This window comes from Sarcophilus harrisii, chromosome 3 (assembly GCF_902635505.1).
Source record: "Sarcophilus harrisii chromosome 3, mSarHar1.11, whole genome shotgun sequence".
Lineage (NCBI taxonomy): Eukaryota > Metazoa > Chordata > Mammalia > Dasyuromorphia > Dasyuridae > Sarcophilus > Sarcophilus harrisii.
The window spans coordinates 59395288-59418140 of record NC_045428.1 but is presented as its reverse complement, the minus strand read 5'-3'; the positions used below and the strand labels follow the sequence as shown (position 1 = coordinate 59418140).

At 37.9% G+C, this 22853-nt stretch overlaps 1 protein-coding gene across 1 annotated transcript in view; it reads right to left on the bottom strand.

Annotated features, from left to right (window-relative positions):
* Nucleotides 1–22853, bottom strand: part of PAX3 (paired box 3) — a 105561-nt gene that overhangs the window by 81393 nt on the left and 1315 nt on the right. Inside the window, exons 2-4 of the mRNA XM_031957969.1 lie at nucleotides 22318–22553; nucleotides 20803–20932; nucleotides 19574–19708 (exon numbers count right to left, since the gene is read on the bottom strand). Coding sequence (XP_031813829.1) covers nucleotides 19574–19708; nucleotides 20803–20932; nucleotides 22318–22553 — 501 coding nt within the window. The remainder of the gene's footprint in view (nucleotides 1–19573; nucleotides 19709–20802; nucleotides 20933–22317; nucleotides 22554–22853) is intronic.

Below are 22853 nucleotides of genomic sequence, written 5' to 3'. Positions count from 1 at the left end.
TATCTAACATGTTTAATTTACTCAAAATTTTCAAAACTCTCTAAATTTCTAAATTCCCTCTATGTCATTGTGTTTTCCCTAGAAAACTCTGGTTTGTTGTAATTCCAGTCCTAGTTGAAATTCATCTGATCTTTTTGTCAGTTTTAATGATTTTTTTTTTTTTTGTTTTACAGCATATGTATTTCTGACAACTATTAAGTAAGAAATATGATGGGAATAGCTAATATGACAGACAGACAAGTTGGATGAAATTAATTCATCATCACCTGGCTCTATTTTGTCCTCTTCATGCCCAGGCAAGCATTAACTAAGTGCCTGTCTGATTGTGAGGAGAAGATGTAATTCTTCTATCCCGATCTCTGGATGAAGGGGAGAATGTCTCAGTAAAGGCTACTGCTTATGGTTCTTCTAAAAATAATGGTTACTTTCCCCTATAATGGGATTTCTTACAACACAGCTAATAGCCAAGAAGAGGATCATTTGACTTATACACACACACACACACACACACACACACACACACACACATCCCTTTTAGGGACATATAGCATTGGTAAAATTGCAAGATTGTATATATCCCCACTATATAGGAGGAGAGAAAAGTCTGCCCACATGCATGAAAGGATGTCTAAATTAACTTTTGCAATAACAAGCTACTTTTAAAAGGGGAGAAAGGGGATGTAGGAGGGCAACCAGTCAACTTTAATATTTCTTCTAACATATGAAGGTCTAGCTTCCTCATCAAGAAGCAATAACAAGGTCAACTAATACCTCATATGAGGACAGCAAGGAAGATCTCAACATTACTGACCTTTAAGGAGATTTATAAGGACTGAAGAAACTTAGAATTTTACAACTGGAAAAAGCTTAAAAGTTATTGAACTTGCTACCCGCTTTTTGAAAACAAAGAAACTGAAGTCTAGAGAGAATTATTTACTCACATTACAAAGCTAATTTAGTAGCAAAATTGGGTCTCCTGTGTTCATTTTCAAGCTCTTTCTACTTTGTCACAGATTCGGCTCATGAACCCACTTCAACTAAAGTTGATGTCTCAGAGTACAACAGCCTTGCTTCACTATGCCAAATGATCGCTCTCATTTGAAACAACTTTTGAGAAGTGTCATTTCATTCCAGAGCTTTAATGAATATCCTAGGAAAATGGCCTAGATACAGATATTAACTTTCATCTTCCACCTCAGCCATCATTACCATCACCTTGACTTTCTTCTGATTCTCTGGGCCAGGAACTCTGGGGTGTTTGCATTACTATTTCACAGAATAGTTGTGAGGAAAGTAACATAGAAGTGTGAATTTTATTGTTGTTCATTGTAAAGTTGAATTCTTAGTTCTGAAAGTGAAATATCAGGAATATATAAAAATGCACTTTTCAGGGAAACTTCAGGACCAGTGCTTAGTCTAGCTCAGAATAGATCTCATTGAATAACAGTGGATTAGAAAAAATCCTCTGGACTCTGAGCAGCTATGGGCATCACAAATCTAGATATTTCCAAGGAACCCCCGAACTTGAGAAAGTGAGTCACCAAAGTTCTAACTGGCCACTAACTTCACCGCATTTTACCATACATAAAGTAATCTCCCTTTTCTTGAACAAAAGTTCAGGGTTGAATTGAGATGAATTGGAAATCCTCTTGCAAAGATGGCAGACTCTCTAAATAGTCTGGGTTTTGTAATGGAGCACCAAAGACTCTAGTCATTCAGTTGGTTTTGATTATTCACATTGTCTCTTTACATTAATCATACTGACTCTGTGTAGCTCTCTACTTTAGGTTGCCTATGTGGATGATCAATAATATGACCCTTCCTAATATTTTATCACATTGGAAATGTATTCCCATAAGGAATTTATTTAGAACTCAACAGATACTAAATACTGAATAGTGGAGATGAATGCCCACTTATAAAAGCAGGTTTTAATTTTTGATGTGTGTCATAGATCCCTTTGAGAGTCTCATGAAATGTATGGACTTCTTGCAATAATGTTTTTAAATATATAAAATCCCTCATAATACAAAGGAAACCAAATACAATATAGTATAGTTATCAAAGTTATCAATTTTTCTTTAAGTTCAGGGGATCCAGGTTAAGAATCTCTATTCTACAATGAACATAATTATTTTCCTTTTAACTGATCACTTATAGAAAGACTACTTGTCTAGATAGGGATGGTATAGAATCAATCTTCTTTGGATGGAATATAAAACAGACTAGAATATAACCTGGAAAAATTGAGTATGGATGAATCTTCAGAAACTCTCAAAAGAGGCATGGCTGGAGTTCAGAGAAGTGGGACAATTATTCTTAGGGATAAATATGTGTTTTGAGGTGGGACTCTGGGGAGAAATGAAATATAACAGAAAGAGCACAGACATAGGGAATTAGGAAGCACAGCTCTTTCACTGTAACCTTGGGCATCACTCTGGGTATGAGAGAAGTGAGGAAGGATTAACCCAATTGGAGTGGGGAAGAAGGAACACAGCAGAGGAAAAGAGAGGGCATCAAGAATATACCTCTCCTTACTTTCACCTTAAATAAGGTCCGCTTACTTTTTGCCATGCTCAGGAACGGAAGTTGGACAAAGCATTTTTAGAAGGAACAAATTTCACTTGCGCTTTAAAAATATAAACTTGTTCTCTGGTTTAAACTCTGATTCTCTGTAAACTTTTGGCTGGGGGACAACCATCATTTCTTTCCTAATTTTTTTTCCAAGTAAACTTCCAACACTGGAAATTAAACTGTGAAAGATAGCCATTGTTTTTCCTAATCAATTTAATTCTCTGTTTAAAAAAAAAAAAAAAAAAAGACTTCATTTCAGGGAAAATCCTCAGTTGAAAACTGCAGAAATAGTTTATGTTAAATTGAATAAAATGGTGAAAGCTATCCAGGAAACAAAGGGTAAGAACAATATGTCTCCTATCCACATAATGGTATTTCACTGTTGTACATAAACATGACATTGTTCTAATAGTAACTGACAATTCCAGCTTTAAGGCTTACAACATACTTCATACGCATTATTTCTTTTGAACCTCCCAACAACCCTGTGAGGTAGGTACTACAGCTATATGATCTCCATTTTACAAATAAAGAAATTGAGTTGAGGGAGATAAGGTGACATGCCCAGGTCAATGTCAAAGGAAGGATTTGATGCTGGTCTTCTGGACCCCAATGCTAACATCAATCTACTACAATATGTTGCCTCATTGAACATAATTCTTCAATTTATACATTAAAAAATTCTAGTCTTAATTTTAAAATTTCATGGAAGAATGATAGAACATAAATCTGCCTGTAGAAGATTGTGGGAGATTTTGAGAGTAAGTTTACATGAGATAGGTATAGACATGACTACTGGTCTTATTTATCCCCGGACTACTTTTCCACTCACTAGGTAACGCTTGCCTTTATAGACTCTTGCAAAGCAGGAGGAAATAAAAGATACACAGTTACAGCCCATTAGAAACATAGTTCAAACTCCATTAGAAACAATTCACAGGAGTTATTCTTTAGTCTGTGATTTTAAAATTTTGAATTATAAACAACAGAATTTCCCTATGTAGGAATTGGAGTTAGGATAAAATAAGAATAAGGGAAGAAGAGTACCTGCTGAAGTATAAATGCCAAATTCCAAAAGGAAAGGGTACTGAGATGGACCTGGTCCTTTTTGATCTCTCAAAGTTTCTTGTATTCTTTCTTGCCCTCCTTTCTATTCTTTCCCCTTTCAGGTTCAATTGCTGTGCTGAAATACCAGCTTTATGACTCTATTCTTTGCCTTTACCTCTTAGAGAGAGAAAAATTAAAGCAGTTGTGGAAACTTGGCATGCCCAGAAACTATTGGCAGATTTCGTTTTCAAATAAAGTACAGAAACTTATTTTCTACTCATGTCTCCTCCCATTCACCTCCCAACACACACACACACACACACACACTCACACTGTAGTTTCTTGCTTAACAAGAACATCAGTCAAATGCTGAAGGAATAGGAAAAAAAATCACTAGATCTGGAGTCAGATGGACTTGGATTCCAATCCTGATTCTATCTTGTATCATCTAACTTCTCTATTCTTCATGTTCTTCATCTATAAAAGGAGAAAGTTAGACAAGATGACCTTTTAGGTCTCTTTCCAACTCTAAATCTATGACTCTATGAACAGATCCTCTGGAAAATTCTCATTACTGGATGGATATAGCTTCTCACTGGACCAAATGAGGTGTTAATAGAACACCATCCAGTTGTACTCATCTGTTCCTTCCTCATTTAGAAATGGATTGAGAGAAGTTCAGAAGTCCAAGATGTTCCCAAAATATAACTGATAATGAAAGCCAAAAATCCCTGTCAGTAAGACTTCATCTTCCCTAGGAAAAAAAAATGAAGTATAAAATTGACGACCTAAATGATCTCCAAGTCCCAAGACTATAATTTTATAATTTAAGAGAGGAAAAAATTAAAATTTATAGTAAAGACTCTAGGTGGAAGAATCAACTTCTGGCTTTGATTATTTAGATGGTCTCTTTTCAGTGATCAAATTTATTCTTTTCAGCCTTCTACTTCAGGTTGCTTATATTGGTGATCAATAAACTTCCCAATCCTAGTGAATTATCATATTGTAAATATGTTCCTATAAGGAGTATATTTAGAAGTTGAGATAGAAGAAGATGGCAGGAATCTTACTATAACTTTATCCACTAATCATATCTTTCCTTTGTTGGATTTGATTTTACTGGATATCTTTTATGAGCTGCAAAGCTATATAGTATGCACAGATAGTAATCAGTGCATCACAAATTATGGGACTGAGTCAGCCTGAATTACATACAGCCTTTGAAGGGGGTTGAAACTTTTACATTCAGCCTGTTTATATCACCTAAAGAAGAATCCTTTACATTTCCAGAAGGTCAGGGAAGAGGGAGTCCAATTCTGGACTTATTTCCCTATGGACTTGAACAGAAAGAAAATCCAGGTCATATCTCTGATTTTTATCAATACTTTTTAAAAAGTTTTAGGATTTTTTTAAAAAACCACCTTCCTAGCTCCTAATTATCAGAAATATGTGCTGACTTGCTCTGGTGTTGAGATGAGGAATTGCAGGAGAAAGACACAGTGTCATTTTTAATTTTGCTTTTAACTAGATCAAGATTTTAATTTTCAAAAATAAGTCATTGGTCACTAGATTTCTTGTCTCCTGCTTTTAAAAAAACTCATTCCTAAAGAATAAGTTGAAAGACTGACTATACAACATTTGTTAATTTTTATTTTTTCAAGACTTCTCAGGAAACTTTTTTTAATTTATAAAAAGTTTCAAGCAATTTTTGAAGGAGTTACTCTTCTAAAATACCTCTCCCTGACTGATTTCTCAGACTATAATTTTCAGTTTAGGAAAACTTTGCATATATTCCATAAACATCAACAACATTGTATCTAGGAGAAGATAAAATGGAAGGATTAGAGAAAGACAAGTAGATGTGAAAAGTATAATTATCTTCTATGGGTGCTAGCAAGAGGAGGATGCTATGAAGTATTTTCAAAGTTGCTACTATAAACCTCTAGAAGCACACAAACTCACAGGCCCTCATTTCTAGAGAATCAAAATGGGCAAAGTATGCTCTACTATCTCTAATCTGAAGATAAACTATTAAATTAAAAGACTTTTAAAATTAAAAGAAGAGTATAAATTCTTTGTAGATTTAGTTGCTAGACCATTCATAATCTCTATACCCTTCCCAAAGCAACACTATTTTTCCACTGACCAATATTTCTTACCCATCTAACAACAACCCATAACAAATTAAGGAAGATGAAAGAAGTTAAGAAGCATAAACAGAACCTAAGTGGTTAAATAATCGATGAATAAAGGAGAATAAGAGGCAAGAGAAAAGTAAGCTAGCCAATCAAAAAGAGAAATTTCCCTTGATTTGCAGTATTTTCAAATGGAGAGGAAGGTTTAAATGGTTTGATGGATGACCTGAGTTTAACTCCTATCTCAGACACTCCCAGGCTGGACAAACCACTTCTGTGCCTCAGTTCCCTAGTCTGTAAAATAAGGATAATATTAGCCCTACCTTTCCAGGGTCACTATAAGGATCAAATTAGTTAACACAAAAATATTTTGTAAACCACAAAGCACTATATAAATGCCAGCTATTATTATTTTGAGAAGTTGAGTATTGTATATATTGAATAATGAAGAAATAAAATTGCTCCAGAACCATTTTCTTGAGAGTACTCAGTTTTTCTTCCCAAGAAAGAATCATTTCAATAATCGTTCAGTATGTTCAAGTTACAGTTAATAAGACTGTCAAATCAAAAGGGTCCTTCTTTCTTTAGAAAGAGAGTTGGACTAATTAATCCAGAAGTTTCCTTCCCTAGATTTGTTATCACATATCAGAGTGTCAGAGGGAATCTACCCCCTTCAGAACACCCTGTGGCTCTCGGGGACATTTTTATCAGTTCACTAGGAGCACTTTCCAGCCTGTGAGTTGGCCGCCTGCTGGGATGCCTAAGCCTCAACAGCTGCATAAACTGGCTGTGCCTCAACCTGACCTATCTCAGAGACAGGTCAGACCAGTGCATGTGGGGATAAGAAAACAACCTTCACTTCAGTGGCAGGATTGCTAAGCTGCTCCAGCAGTTAGAAATACACGAAGAGAGAGTGGCTCCTCATCGATCCTCTCAAGTGGTGTTTTTTTTTTCTATTTTTACCCCAACTTCTCTATATAACAACATATGAACATGTTAAACACAGCAATTCTCAAAACCTAGAATTCCAAAACTAAGTAAGGGACTGAATGAATAGAAGGATTGAGTCTAAAAAGAGTAACAACACATGAAAGTGGTTCAGTGGGCTAGAACAATAATTTATTGAAATGTCTCAGTATTTCTAGACTTAACATCTAAAAGACAGAAAACTATCTTTAAGGGGAGTACTCGGAGAAGAATCATCAGTAACTATATTTCTTGGGCAAAAATAGAGCAAAATGAATAAAATACCTAGTCAGAAGATTTAGGAAACTTTAATGAACTAACTAAAGAAAATAGAAAAAATGTAATGAAGAAAGAACATGTGAGATCAGAAACCAGTCTATTTGTAGTGAACCCATCTACTTACTACCTTTCCCCAGTAGACAGGAGCTACAGAAGTCCAGAACTAACATTGATTCTGTGCTTCAAAACAGTAAAGTTAATTTAAGAAAAACATCACTTTATTGAGTTAAGAAGCAGGTCGTCCAGGGCCATAATCTTTAAAAAATCACTGTTCCTAATTTCATGAAATTTGTTTCTAAACATAAGTTTTATTATTTTCAACCTGTTAAAATTAATAATTTTAAAATATAATTGCAAACTCTTTTTTTTTTCATTTAATACAAATGATCAATCCCTCTCCCTAGGATTTTTGTAGGGGTTTTTAAAATCACGATTGGTTTCATTTGCAGTGAATAATAATCATATCTGACTGAAATTCAAAGTTACTCCCATTCACTACAACTTTTTGAGGACCCTAAAGTACTAATCCTACTATGTTTATAACTTAGAAGCGTACTTCTAGTTAATTGGAGCTATTGACTTGGTTGGGGGGGGGGGGGGGGGGAGTCAGATGCAGTTCAGGTATGGTTATGGGGCATATTCTCATATGTGGAAGGGAGTATATTCCCTCTGACATTCTGTCATGTCTTAGTCTGAGATTCTAAGGAATAGTTTTATCATTGGCATAAAACTGAAGTTTCTTGTTTTATACTAAGTATACTTATATCTTATACTACGTATAAGAAGAGAATGTTTATATTCCCATTGGTGTTTAGTAAAATGATCACATATAGACTGAGTGAGGGATACAGCTAAAGGAAGGATTACTGCATATATGCTAAGAAGGTGAAATGAATGGAATGTAGTTAGGATGCTATCTAAAATCATGGAGAGAAAATAATGGAATTTTCATATTTAAAAAATACATCGGCATTCTTGATAAAAGTAATCTACTGGTTGTACCAACAGCCTGTTTATAAGAAGAAACTCTTTTCCTCCACTTCTCAAAGACTCTAAAAAATTAAGTATGACTTCTCATTTGGGAATAAGGGCACCTTTGCCTATCACTGGTTTCAAGAGTATGTCCATTAGGTATGTGTGTGGGAGATTATATTTTTTAAAGTGAGACAATGGAAGTGTGATACTAGAGTTCTCAAAATAGTATCCCACTAATTTAAGCTTCCTAGAAAGTAATGGTCTCAAATGTGAATTTAAGATTTTTCTGAGACTCTAGGTAGAATAAGCCTCATATCCTTTTGAGTATGCATTTTTATTGGTTTGTTAATAGCCAGATCAATTCCTGAATTGGATTTATTCCCAATGGGAAATTCCCATCTTCTAAATGAGGAGTTTCATAGAATTCTTCAGTTCCCAAGGTAAATTTAGATTGAGGAAAAACTTTTAAGCTTGAAGAACTTTTCTACTGCATTAAAATGACCAATAATTTTTTTTCTTCCCCCTTTCTTCATGGGTTGGGGGAGGGATTAGTTTACTATTGTTGTGAATATTTGAGCAGATAGATTTGGCCTCTTAATAATAACCCAATAAAATATTTTATATTAATACCATAAGAATGAAGACAATAAAATGTACAATACTTAGACTAGATCACTTCAACCCCCAGAAATTGTTTTCAATTAAATATCTACTACAAAGGGGTCTTAATATCATAGATTTAGACCTGGAGGGAAATCTTAGAGACCATCCATCAGTGGCTTCCTTTTTTATAGATGAGTAAATTGAGATCTAGATAGACTAAATGGTTTGTTTAAAAATTGTAGGTAATAAGAAGAAGAAGCAACATTTGAATTCCATCTCTCTGACTTCCAAAATGGGGCTCTTTTTGCTATGCCATGCTGTCAGTTGCAAACTCTGGGTTCAACCAATGAAAATATACCTGTTCCAAATCTAGTCTAATACAGCCACCTTTTATTAAACTTGGACAACAAATCAGGCACTGTAAAAAAAAAAAAAAAAAAAAAAACACTGGAAAATTAGAGACAAAATGAAAAATAGAAAACAACCCTTGATCCCAAGAAGTTTATATTCTGCGGGGAGGGGGGGGGTTATCATAATATGTCACCCTCACATCTCTGAGCCCTCATAGAATAGCTATTAAATATCTACTTTCTGTTCCAGGAGCTAGATTAAATATTTGACATACAAAAAAAGCAAGGAAAAACTCGCATTCTAATAGCAGAGACAACATGTAAATAACTATATACAAATATGATATAGACAAGATAAAATGGAAGTTATAAACAGAGGGAAAAGATATGGACAATTAACAGAAAATACCTTTCTATGGAAAACATATTATGAAACCCATCTTAAATTCTCACACAACACAAAGGCTAATTTTTAAAATTACTTTTGATGAGAAAGCATTTATTATGAGATAGAGAAAGAAACATTACAAAGTTGCCAAGGGCATCCTTCCACATACTTGTCCCAAGATCCCATCCACATCTAGTTTTTGACAAGTCAACTTTTTTATGGCATAACACTGAAGAGGTCTTTTGAGGGTAATACTAACTTAGATTCTGATGATTGTGCCAATAGTGATTACTATATGAAAATGGGAAGTAATTAGATCCATTCTATTCTGTAAGCAACATAATCACATCATGCCGTTTTGTGGGAACTTCCTGTGACATTCTTTTAATGATGGACTCAGAACTGACTGACTAAGCAACCTGTGAATGATAGTTGATGAATGATAGCATGTACTGAATGTTCAGCTCAATTCTCAAAAGTATAAGTTAAACTCTGGCTTTTTACCATACAGTGGGGGGAAGGAGGGGAGGAATGTTGGCTCTGAATTCACAAAGTGAGTTCAATTCCCAGCTCTCCTAAGGTCCCTTTAAGCACAAAATCTACTATCCTAAAATTCTTCTGTTCATTTACAAGAGTGGGGAAAATCTTGTCTTCCTAAGAGGGAAAAGGACCCTACTTTATCCTTATTTCCAGCAAGTCTTGGAACACTGGGAGATTGCTGAGTAAAAAAAAGAAAGAAAGAAAGAACCAGTAAAGCAAGAGAATTCTGGGGGTGGCATTCAAAACCCATGATCCAGAAATCAATTTAAACTATCCTAACCAAAACCTAATGCATTTAAAATATGCATCTTATGTCCTGAGTTTAACTCTTTTTCACAAGGCAGTACTTTAATGGAAAGTTACTCTTTAATGGAAGGTAACAGGATCTGAGATCAGAGGACTGATATTTTGAATACTGTCTCTACCACTTAGTATCTATATGAGTTTAAATAAGTCAGTTCTCTTCCCTGTGCCTCAGTTTCCTCCTCTGTAAAAATGAGGAGGTTCGAATAAATGATCTCCGTTCCTTCCAAATTAAAATCTATGTTCCTATAAGTCTCTTAGAGTATTTCTCTTGAGAAAGATATCTAACAACTCCACACTTTTAAACACTTTTTAAGAGAAGGGATTTAATGCCAACATATTGCCAAAGGGCATCAGATCTTTCTTCTTATTTCTACCTTAGAGATGGGAACAGGATTCCTGGCCCCCCCTACAAGGATACCCCAGTTTGAATCTTGGAATTAGACTTTCATACCTTTTTTAAACACATATTCTGTGTTTAGGAAGAACTTGATTCCATTTACTATATTAATACATGGAATATTTATATGTTAATTATTTAGAGGAAGGTTGTGTGAGATGAGGGGAAGGAGCCTTGAATTTAAAAGGAGAAAATTTCCTGGATTTGAATCTTCCTCCACCCCCAAATCTCTCTAGCTTAGTGGCAATGAGAAAGTCCTTTAACAACACTGAGCCTCAGCTTCCCTCTGTGATAAGTGGAAATAATAATAAAACACCTGTAAAATCTATTTCACAAGGTTGCTCTAAAGACTAAATGAGGCAATCAATGATAACAAAAACACTTTGCAAACATTAAATTATAATGTTCCAAATATTTTCTCCTTTTAATCTTAGAGAGAGACTAAGAAATTCCCTTATTCACACGGTGAGTAAAAGTGAGAAAGAGGATTTAAAGTCAAGCTTTACCTGGTTCCTCTGCCAAATCTACTATTTCCCTGCCCTATTCCACCTCACTCTTCCACAAACTCTAGTGGCTCCCTATCTGGAACTCCCTTCAGTACCAAATACAAAATCCATTGTTTAGCATTCAACATAATCTTCTCTCTTTCCAATCTTCATATAGTTTACTCCCTATAAGTATTCTTCAATCTAGTGACACTGGCCTCCTGAATGTTCCATGAGCAAGACACTTCATTTCTCAGCTCTGAGTATTCTCTCTTACTGCCCCCCACCCCATAGCTGAAACACTTTGCTTTCTCACTTCTATCTTTTGGTTTCCTTTAAGTCTTAAGTAAAATTCCATTTTCTCCAAAAAGTCTTTCCCAATTCTTAATTCTGATGCTTTCCCTCTGATAATTATGTCCTGTTTATCCTATACATAACTTGTTTGTATATATTTAGAATGTGGATTCCATAAGGACAGAAACTGTCTTTTGCTTCTTTTGCATCCACAGCCCTTAGTCTGACACTTGGTTGGTTGTTGTCCTTCGTACTCAAAGAGGACCAAAATAATATCACTATGTTAGAGTGGCACACTTAATAGACAATAAATGTTTAATGTTTATAGATTGATATCCTACTACCTTTCAAGACATCGCGTAGGTACCACAACGCAGCAAAGAGACACTGGGGTGTAAAAAACTGGCCAAGGACCTTGGATGACCTGGGTTTAAATCCTCAATGACTCATACTGTCTATGTAACCCTCGGCAAATCAGGACAACTCTAGTCTGGACCACTCTCTAAGATTTTATGCTGAAGTTGTTGATTTGCTTTAATAGGAGGAAGTTCCTCACTGGTAATATTAGTATCATTGACACTGAATTCCAAAATATTTCTAACTTTTACCTGACTAGATCAGCTATGGTCCACAGTATGCGAGACCTAGTCACTATAAGGAGCAGATAGACTGAAGAAAAGAACTAGTATACATTCTCTAATAAAACAAAAACAAGCCCTAAAGATAGCAGAAACTCACATACAGGTGATAAATAAGTAGAGAAAGATATGAAAAAACTTTCCAGATTTCTAAGACACAGGATGGCTAATTTTAAAAAAAAAATAGAATAGAAGTTTCACAGTGTGATCTGCTGAATTTTTCAGAACCAGATTAAGCAACCAGATGAGAATTTCATCATAACAGTAAAAGGACATATTCAAATGTACTAAGTACTTTGACTCAAATATTTGACATTTCACTTAAAAGTCAACACTAAATGAGAAAATCTGGAGGAAATACTTTTCCTGGCATTCAGCATGTTAATTTCCACTTATGGGATGCAATGCTATATTTTTATCATGAAGTCTTGATGATACCATATAACTATCCAACCCAGTTCAGTGGACAATTAAAAGTTTATCTTGTGCAATTGGAGAATAGTTTACTCCTACTGTAATTCATAGTGGCCTACTTATAAACAAACTATACATGCAAACACACATACATCTAGTTTTCTATTACAGGCAGTAATAAATACAAATGAGAATCATCTAACCATCTATAAATAAACAAAGAAGCGAAACACATGCAAGAAAGTGGAGTAAATAAATTCTCAATTGCCTGTGAGTTTAATTATGCGCCATATTGTTTAGTATAAAAAATGGAACCCTCCCTAAATCATAATCATCAGGAAGACAACTTCAAGGAAACTAATTGAATTAGAGGTTTTTTTCCTGTGTATGTGTTACTAGTCCCAAATCGCTATACTTGATAATAGATGTACCAATATAGCTTTAGTTTTAAATATGAAATAACCACATGTAATTCAAAGCATTTTGAGAGTATGTGTTTTAAGATTGCTACAAAATGGAAGTTTCATTTATGGTTTCTTAAACATCATTAAATCATTATTCCAAAGAGGTTTGCAAAGCAAAGAAAGATTTTCCAAGAGAGATAAACTGAAATGATCCTACTTTGATCTCCCGGTTAAGAATCAGTTACAATGGAAGATGAACTTGGAACAGAGTTTCTGGTCTTTTAATTTGTAACAATGGTATCAACAAATAACTACTTAATCAATATTTGCCTCGGCGCACAGAAAACTACCTTTTCAGATTTTAATTCCCCGTTGTAAAACAACTTCGGAGCAACCAGTGAGATAAGACATTAAAATGACTGCTTAATTGCCCTGTAGTGTCTCTTTAGTTATATATGTACATACTTAATGATTCTGGAATCTTTATTTACCCCTTTAAAGAAAATACCAGTCTTAGCAGTGGACATCACCTAACTCAAATATCTATACTCGTGTCTTACGTTCATTCTACTCTAATCGGAGTTGGGGGGGGGGGGGAGAGGGGAGGGAGGATTGTTTTAGTTTGGGGCTTTTAAATCTTATTATTTTTCCATCAGCCATGCCAAGTTAAGGCGCCTTATTCAACAGTGATGGGGTGAGCCCACTTCAGAGCAAATTAGGAAAAAATTCTTCTCTGCCTTACATTCAAATGTACATTCCTTTCGTTAGCAAAAGATAAAAAAAAGAAAGAAAGAAATCTTTCCAGTCAGAGCCTACGTTTAAGACTTTAAAATTTAATTTCACGCTGACTATATTTCCCCCCTCAAAAAGTATTTGTTCGTGGATTTGAAATGACATTTATATGGAAAAATTTGTATCCAGTAGATTTATTGCTTACCATTTCATTCAGTTTCTCCTTAACTAAAGAGCACTTGCTAGTTCTACTTCATTTCTCATCCCACTTTTATTACTTCGCCCTAGGGACTCTTAAATGATCTATCAGCGGGAGTATAGCTACTCTCTAGCAAACCCCAGTCCCATTCCAGTGCTATCAATAGCTAAATCAAATACAAAAATAAACATCTAATTTCCAAGCATTTAATGAGAACATTTGCACGTTTTCAACGCCTGCAAAAGAAATGAATGTGCATGAGTTACCCCAAAAATCTTGAGATTCTATTTCTTCTGATTAAGTTAAAATAGATTTCCCACCCATCCACCTCCAAATTCTACAGCTAAATATTACCAGAATTCCTACAAGTATTCTAATGAGTTTACGACTCTAATATTCACATTTTGAAATTTAGAAATTCCGTGCTCTAGTTATTTCAAAGTAAAATATTTTAAAAGATAGAGTTATAATCCAAATGGAATAAATAAATCCTAGATTCTTGAAATGGGTTGTCTACTTTAGTGTAAAAAACAAACAAGCTACAGGCATGAGCATGAAGTCATTTCCTCTATGGTTTTAACTTGTAAGAAAGTTAGCCTTTTCCAAAATGTCCTCCACAGAAGCGTGAAAACTGGCCTTATAGTTCTTTCCATTTAAGTAGTGCCCTGCTAATTATAAAATTGCTAGAGGTTTTTATTCCCCTAGTAATGAAATACTTAAAACACTTTTCAAGTATTTTTTAACTACTTAAAAAAAGCCACCTCAAGCCAAACACCACTTAGGTGGTTATTTTTTCCCCTCCAAAAATTCTTGAAGCAATCGGATTTCCCAAGTGAAACATGAAGCGAATGAATCCTTTATTGTTCAGATTTAGAAAATCATAAATAAAACTTTTTTTTTTAAGTGTCAGGTCATGGGATTTGAAGGAAAAGTTTCAAAAGCAAATATCCCAACCCATCTTTGCTTGGGGTCCATCGTTTGGCAATTCCTTGCTAACTTAACACACACACACACACACACACACACTGAAAGTGTATCTCCAACCCCAATCAAAACATCAATTTGGCAATCTAGCCTTGCTCCCCCTTAGCCCAGGAGCAGCCACTTCAAAGCCTATGCAACAAGCCAGTAATTGTAACATTGCATCTAAATATTTAAGCTAGAGGCTTGTTAGTCGCGTGTCCAGTTTACAGTCGTCATCTGTCCTCTAATTCCATTACAATACAAAGTAAAAATGTTTCCCAAAACTCACAAACAGGAAAAGCGTCACCCTAGCTGGAGGAGGAGGAGGAGGAGGAGGAGGAGGAAGAGGAGGAGGAGGAAGAGAGAGGAGAGAGGGAGAGGAAAGGGAGGAGGGGGGAGGGGGACAGAGGAGGAGGGGGGAGGGAGAGAGGAAGAAGGAAGGAGGAGAAGAAGAGGAGGAGGAAGAGGAGGAGGAGGAGGAGGAGGAGGAGGAGGAGGAGGAGGAGGAGGAGGAGGAGGAGGAGGAGGAGGAGGAGGAGGAGGAGGAGCAGTTTCTATTGACTGGTCACGGCTTTTGTGTTAAAGGCTTTCTTTAAAATAAAAAAAAAAAAAATGGGGGAGGTCGCAGAAATTTCGCTAATGTGAGCCTGGGGCAAGAATAAGAGGAAAAAAAAGAAGGGGGGGAGGGTTGAGTCTAGATGAAAGTGAGAAGTACATAAAGGAGCGAATTGAGTCGGCCTCGGCCGGTAGAGTTAGCTGAGAGTAGCTCCCCGAAAGAGAGGGGGCCGAAGGCGGAGCGGCCCTTTGACGCAGTGCGCATGACTGGGGGCACTGGTCCATTGTGACTGTGCCTAAGGGCCAATTCCGCTGCGCCCGGGGAACAGAGGGGCCCATTGAGCTCAGGGCGGTGGATGTCACCCTGAGCCGCTGCGGCGGCGGCAGCCTGCGTCTCATCTCTCCACCGCCGAGACTCAGCGCCCAAGTTCCTTGCCTCGGCTCTAGTTGGCAAAAGGAGGGCCTCTGGCTTATACATCTTTAGCCAGGGCAGGGGAGGCAGCTGGGCTCCAGAAGGCAAAAAAAAAAAAAAAAAAAAAAAAAAAAGCCGTGGTTCCCCTTCCTGCCCCCTTCCTCTCCTCTTCCCCGCCCCACCCCCATTCTTTGCCCCAGTCCCACTCCGGCTAGGAGCCAGAATAAAGAGAAGGCGACAGAAGCGCTGTTCGAGCCGAACGTGAGCGACTTGCTGGTACTGCGCCCAAGGGCTCATCGGGCTGGAGCCTACCTGTCGTCGAAGCAAAGGAGAGGTTTAAGAAATTACTAGAAAAGGGAAAGGGGAGTGCCTGAAACTGTGATACCTTTGAACCCACCTCACGTCTCTCCCTCCCACTTCTAGATTCTACGATTCTCGGAAATGAGACATAGCATCTCGCCTGGGTCTTACTCCGGAGCCAGACTTGAAAAAGAGCAGATAATAGCTCATAAGCAGAGAGATACTAGAGGATAATAGATTCAAAAGTAATGGAGAAAGAAAACGGGAATAAATCCTATCTAGCCCTGAAGGTACTGGATTGAAGGAGGTAGCCTTGAACCAAGTACCTGCCCCCATGACTAACTGTCAGGTCATCCAGGCCACCTTTATAAATATTTACTGTTTTCTGGTTGAACCCAATGCCCTTAATTGCCTCCTCTCGTTCTATTTTAGTGTATAAATATTGAAAAGAGAGTACTGGGGCTCTTCTTGAACTTACACCCTATTTTGTTGCTATTCCAGTCTTTACTGAGACATCTCTAGTCATTTCCTCTTAGGCTAGGGAGGGGAAAGGCGGGGTTGACTGAAGATGCAGCTTCCCTGACAACCCCAAATTAAATTAGGCTTTGGAGTCTGAGGTGTGTGTGTGTGTGCGTGTAACAATGGGGCGGGTTTTTGTTTTCTTTTTTATCCTCCTTCTAGAGGACTACTCTGGTTTTAAAGGATGGCCATAGTTTCTCTTGAATGGCAGCCGGCATAGCTAGACGAGTAGAAAGACTAGAAACATTTTGTAGGTGAAAATAGCCACTTTTTCCACGGTGGAGAGTCCATAAAACTTCTTGGAGCAGCAGCTATTGGGGCTCATTGAATAATTCATCCCTCATTGCAAGCCCATAATGTCTATTCTCAGCCTTTTGTGGAGCTGTTTTCTCTTCTTTTCTCCTTGAATTATAAAAAGGTTGCCTTCTTTTGTTCACATCAAGCTGCTGCTAGCTGAAGCTTTGTCTGGGCAAAGCTAAAGTGTGAGTTTCAATGGACTCTACCCTCTTTGTTTTCCAAGTTCATCTCCAAGTGTAGATTGTGTATAGAAGGCCTTCTTTGTAAAAGCTGGAAAAGTTGTACAAATGTTTGACCAGCTCATTTGGTACTTTTTGTCTCCTCTCCTTCCCCTGACTATGTGCAGAAAAGGGCATTCTAGAGAGCTAGGGGGCTGCCAGTAACAAGTAAGGACCAAAGTGCTAGACACGAAGAAGCTTCTCTCTTCTTTTCCTCTCCCCTCCCTCCTATTTCTCTCCATCTTTTCTCTCTTATCTTTTCTCCTTTTCTCCTTTCTCTCTTCTCTTCTCCTCTCCTTTTTTCTCTCTCTCCTTTCCTCTTCTTTCCTCTCCCTCCACTTCTCCTTTCTCTCTCCTCTTCTCCCCTCGCCTTTCATTCTTTCCTCTCTTCTTTTCTGTTTCCCTCTCTTTCTCCTTCTCTTCTGTCTTCTCAATAACTGACTAACAAAAACTTCAAAACTCTTCCCCTCAATCCAAAAATAATTGCTCTTTTAGTTTTTGTTTCCTTTGCTCCCCCTTCTTCCCCTGGCCCTGCCGTGGGGCAGCAATAAAACCTGGTCACTCCACTCGGTAGCCAGTAAAAGCTCTGGAAGACAGGTTACATAGGAGTTGGAAATGAAGCATATTTAAGGACGCTCATCAATTTTACTTTAGTAGAGGAAAAAAGCAAACAGCAAAAAAATCTATCTTCCTCTCAGCCTGAGGTTTAATTTGATTTACTCTTTGATTATTTTTATAGCGATTTCTGAGCATCTAGCCTCCCTAGATATGGAACTTGACTTGTAGTCAATCTAAATGTACTTTAGGTTGCTTTTACAAATAAAAATTCCATTAGTTCACATGAAGGTTAGGTTGAAAGGAAATGGTGCCTGACTAGGAATTAGAAAAAGACAGAAAGACATCTTTAAGCTTCCATATGATAAGTATCACCCTGAAAGATCTGAATGGAAGGTTGAAACCCCAGCTCCTTCAAGGAGGATCACAGAAAACTAACTGGGCTTTTGGTTACTTTAATCAAATGTAGTGGTAACACAGACTACTGAAAATAAGACTCTTGGACATTCCCCAAAAGTTCATTAATGAAGGAGACCCCAGATCATACTTCCCAGCCTAACTTTTAAAATGAGGAAAAGCCAAGTGACAGGCAGGCAAATGAGTACTCTAAGCAACACAAACATTCCTTTCCACCATTCAACTGTCTTGTAAGTAAACTGTTTTGTGCAGGGGCGTGTGTGTGTGTGTGTGTGTGTGAGAGAGAGAGAGAGAGAGAGAGAGGGGGAAAGAGAGGGGGAGAGAGAGAGAGAGAGAGAGAGAGAGAGAGAGAGAGAGAGAGAGAGAGAGAGAATTTCTTGGGTGATGGGCTCATCATTGGAAAGTGTTCTGACAAATCTTAAGCCTCCCAAAAAAATCTACTTGTTCACCTAACTCTACTCACTGTGAAGAGCCCTTCCCCCAATTTTAATGAGATTAACTTTCTTTTTTATTTTATTAGTGACTTTAGACAAATGAACATTTTAAAAAGTCACTATTAGATAAAGTTAAATTTTACAGAATTTAGGCACATCTAGAAAAGTATCCCCTTCCCTTTGATTTTTACAAAAATACAACTAATAAGATTAGGCTTTTTCTCCATTTGCTTTCTACTACTACACATCACTACACATCATCATGGATCTTTCTTCCAGTGGAACTAGAAATCAAAAGATGTGGAAGAGATATAAAATATATGCCTCATTTAACAATCTCTTACATACAACACACTCCATGTGTAACAATATAAAAAAGTGAATAAATGAAATAGGACAATTTAAATCTCTATAAATGTACAAGTGGATTATTAAAAATTCATTTGGATTTATACTGCTCATTACTCCTTTGAAACTTCAAAAAGTGATTTCTCCTTATTCCCTTGCCTTTCTTCCTATCTTCCTGCTGGTGAATCCTCTCCAAACTCTCTCTCTCTTTCTCTCTCTCTCTCGCCCCCTTCCTCTCTCTTCTCTCCTCTGCTCCCCTCCCCCAATTCATATCTTAGAGCTAAGAATGGCTTGAGTTGTGAAACATAGGTCTTCTTTGCATTTACTTCAACATACAAAAATATTTCAACAACTCTAGCCTCACATGAATCTTTTCCATTGGACAACCAGGTCCCCTAAAGCACCTTGAGGGATCTACCACAGCAAACTCCGACACTCTTACATCCGAAGTCAAGACAAGTAATAGGATTTAAGTCCTCCAGGTAACAAACACTACGCTCTCAACATCAGTGTCCTGATCATTTTTCTGAACAATGCAATCAGAGTGGGGAAGACAGAAAGATAATGGATTCGGGGAAGGGGGGAAAAACAAAGGGGAGGGTCGCAGTCCATCTTTCTCTTTTCTTTTGGATCTACCAGTACCTGTACTGTAGCAAATAATGACAAATAATGTTTCTATGATCTTCCATGAAAACCACCTAAAGTACCTGAGTAGCAATTGAAAGGGGAAAAAAAGTGGGCAGGAAAACCAATTAAAACCTATGAATCTCCAGGTTCTAAGCCTCCGAGTGCGATCAGGGTTCAAAAGCAAAGAAACTCGCTCCTTTACCTCTTTCGCTCAAGATCCCGTCAATGCTGTGTTTGGTCTTCCTTTCATTCTCTTCCACTTCCTTCCTTTCAATTTCTGCATCTTCTTCCTCTCCTTTTCCAAACTTACTTCTCAGGATACGGCTAATGGAGCTCACTTTAAAGGGGGGAAATGGAAAAGTTGGAACCCTGAAGGGGTTGCTGAAGTGAAATATCCCCCAAGTACTTCCCCAGGCTATCTGAAAACAACCTTCAAAATCTCCCAGATTTGTTTCTTGGGAAGTTCCTACCGATAAATGAAATAATGTACACAATCGCCTGTTCCGCATCCCCAGAACCGATTTAGACAGTTTATTGTGACCCACGGAAACGGTGCAGAGCTAAGTTGAGGACGCCAAACTACATACATCTCGTTCTTTGACTTTTAGGAAGGATTTCCCTTGGCCCTAAGGACTCCGGTCATAGTGTCCCAGGCCAAGGAACTCTGTGGAGCAGAAAATATTGAACTACCGTGTTCGTTTTCAGAGGATACCACAACCAAGTTCTGCACAGAAAGTAAACTTTTTTTTTTTTTTAAGGGCATGAAGGGTTTCGATTTCAACTCCAGAATAGTTTGCTATTGTAAAATCAAAAGAAAAATGCATTCTCCTTCATTTATTTTTTCCAGATTCCAGTCTGGTAAACAAATCCATGCTCTGAAATATCTCTTCTCGCAGGGAGAAGGGGGAAAAGTAGTTTCCATCTAATTAAAAACAAACTCTCTTTCTCTCTCCTCCCCTCTGCTCCTCTTTCACCTCCTCCCCCAGTAGAGACGCCTCAGCTATGGGATGGTTGCTCTACATCTTCCTTCCTAGACATTGAAAAGTCTCCGGTGGCATGTCCCCTATTTCCTTTATGATGGGGTTACAAAAACATTTGTTTCTTTTTAAAACAGACCATCAATATTAATAAACACTTTGCCTCCCGGGTCTCTCTCCTCCTGTGCCTAGCCTACAGGCAGTCTATTTCGCGGCTGCTTAGTAACTTTCCCCTGCGGCTTCGAGGAGCAACTAGCCTTCCCAGGATAAAGGTTATTAATATCCAGGTTTCCTAAATATTTCCTGGCCCCGGGAGCTGGCTCCTTATTAGATATCCCCTCCCCATCGCCTTGCCCAATTACTCTATACCAGGCTGTTACTACTTGAGCCAGTGGACTAGGAGGAGCAGGGACTAAAATCTGGGCTTGGGAGGAATGCGAATGGCTTTCAGTACCTGAGGGGACGGTGTTTCGGTCACAGACCGCGTCTTTGAGCAGCTTATCTCGAATTTCCCAGCTGAACATTCCCGGATTCTCTCTTTTGTATTCCTCGATTTTCTTCTCAACGTCAGGAGTTGTCACCTGCTTTAATAGAGCAAACAGACAGAGCCATAAAGTTGATACGGTTGGCCGCTAACAGTGTAGAAGGACTACTACTTCCACAGCCTTCCCAAATGGGCTCTCGAACTCTAGTTGCCTACTCTAATTCCTTTGCAAAGTTCATTCTTAAATAGCAAAAACGACCGACTCAGTGAGAGTATTTTCCTAGGAAAGGAACTGAGACAAAGGCAAAGAACTGTAAACCAGATTCTCAGACCGTTGTCCACTAGGCTTAATGAAAAGGTCGGGCCGTAAACTCGAAGTAATAACTCCGAGGGATTCCTCATCACGACCCATCTTTATTGCCACTATATGGGGAGGGCGGAGGGCATCTCAGCCGAATCTGCGGGAACACGAAACTAAAGTAACTGGACCCTGGAGAGATAGCCTAGGGAAATATTAAACCTAGAAGCTTCAGTCTCCTTAACTGACCGAAGAATAGTAAGCAAAGTGGCTACATGGTTGAGAAACTGTTTCCCTGATTTTTTAAAAGGATAATTAATTTTTAAATCAATAGATAATTAGAAGTAGGTTGCAGAATTTTCATTTTCCTACAAATATCACTGAGTTCTGTTCTTTTTTTCCGTGAATTTGCTTTATTTCTCCTTTTGATTATATATATGAAAAATAGCTTAGACGTCCCTGTTCCGTGGCTTTATTTTAGGACTAACAGATGAAGATTCTTGATATTATCTCGCACCCCAAAAAATGTGCAGAATTTTCGGTGAGAAGAAAAGGAAGGGGTGGGAGATTCCTTGAAGAAAACCAGGAAAGTGCTGGAAAATTGTAGCGGAAAACTGATCTTCAACCTTTCATCTGCTTGTTCCAAAGTCACCTAGACTTTCTGTTCTTCTCCACCCCTGGACAATTTTAAGTTGGTTGTGCGAATAGACTCCGACTGCCAGACACCATAAAGTGAAAGCAGGCTGGAGAAAGTGTGTGTGTGTGTGTGTGTGTGTGTGTGTGTGTAAAGAAAGGGGGGAGTATTGAGGAGATTGTAAAAGGAAAGAGGTGGTAAGATAAGGAATTATAGAAAAGCCTTCAACAGGTAGGCCTATAAAGCTTGCACAGTTTGGGGAAGGGTGTGTGAATATATTAAAATAACTTGTACACTCAGTTCTCGGCAAAAATCCAAACTCATTTCTTGTCTAAAGGGACGACGTTGTTCTCTCAAGATTTAATTCACTTGGTACATGATAGAAACAGTCCCCGACAGCATCGAGCACTTCTCTGGAGATAGAAACATTTGCACTGAAAGTTTCACCCAGGAAAAACTTCTCACCCGCCTGTGCTCCCCAACCTACCCAACATTCAACCAAAAAGAATCAGAGAAAGACAACAGCCAACTTTAGCTGGCCTAGAATCCTCACCTTGGGTTTACTGCCCCCGATGGCCCCCGGTCGAATGGAGCCAGTCTCCTGATACCTGCACAGGATTTTGGAGACGCAGCCGTGGGACACCCGCAGCTGCCGAGAGATGACACAGGGCCGGATGCCATGGTGGGCCATCTCCACTATCTTGTGACGGATGTGGTTGGGTAGTGGCCTGCCATTGATAAAAACGCCACCGAGCTGGTTGACTCTACCCTGTCCTAAAGGAGTGGACACTTAGAAAAAAGAAGAGAGGGAGGGGAAAGTAGAAATGTTACTTAAAATGAATTTAAAAAAAAAAACTAGATTCAGTTACACAAGCGTTTAACAATTACAGCATTATAGGGACTAGCATTTTACAACTAGAATCTCATGGTGGTGTTAATATAGTTGCCTTCATGGACTATTTGACCCGAGACTTTCTCCTGGATGATTAGAACTCTGAAAAAGGAGGAGATGGGGAATCGCTTCAAAATGGCCTTAATAAAAGATATAAACCACTTGTCAAATAGTAATTATTATAATACACTGCGTTT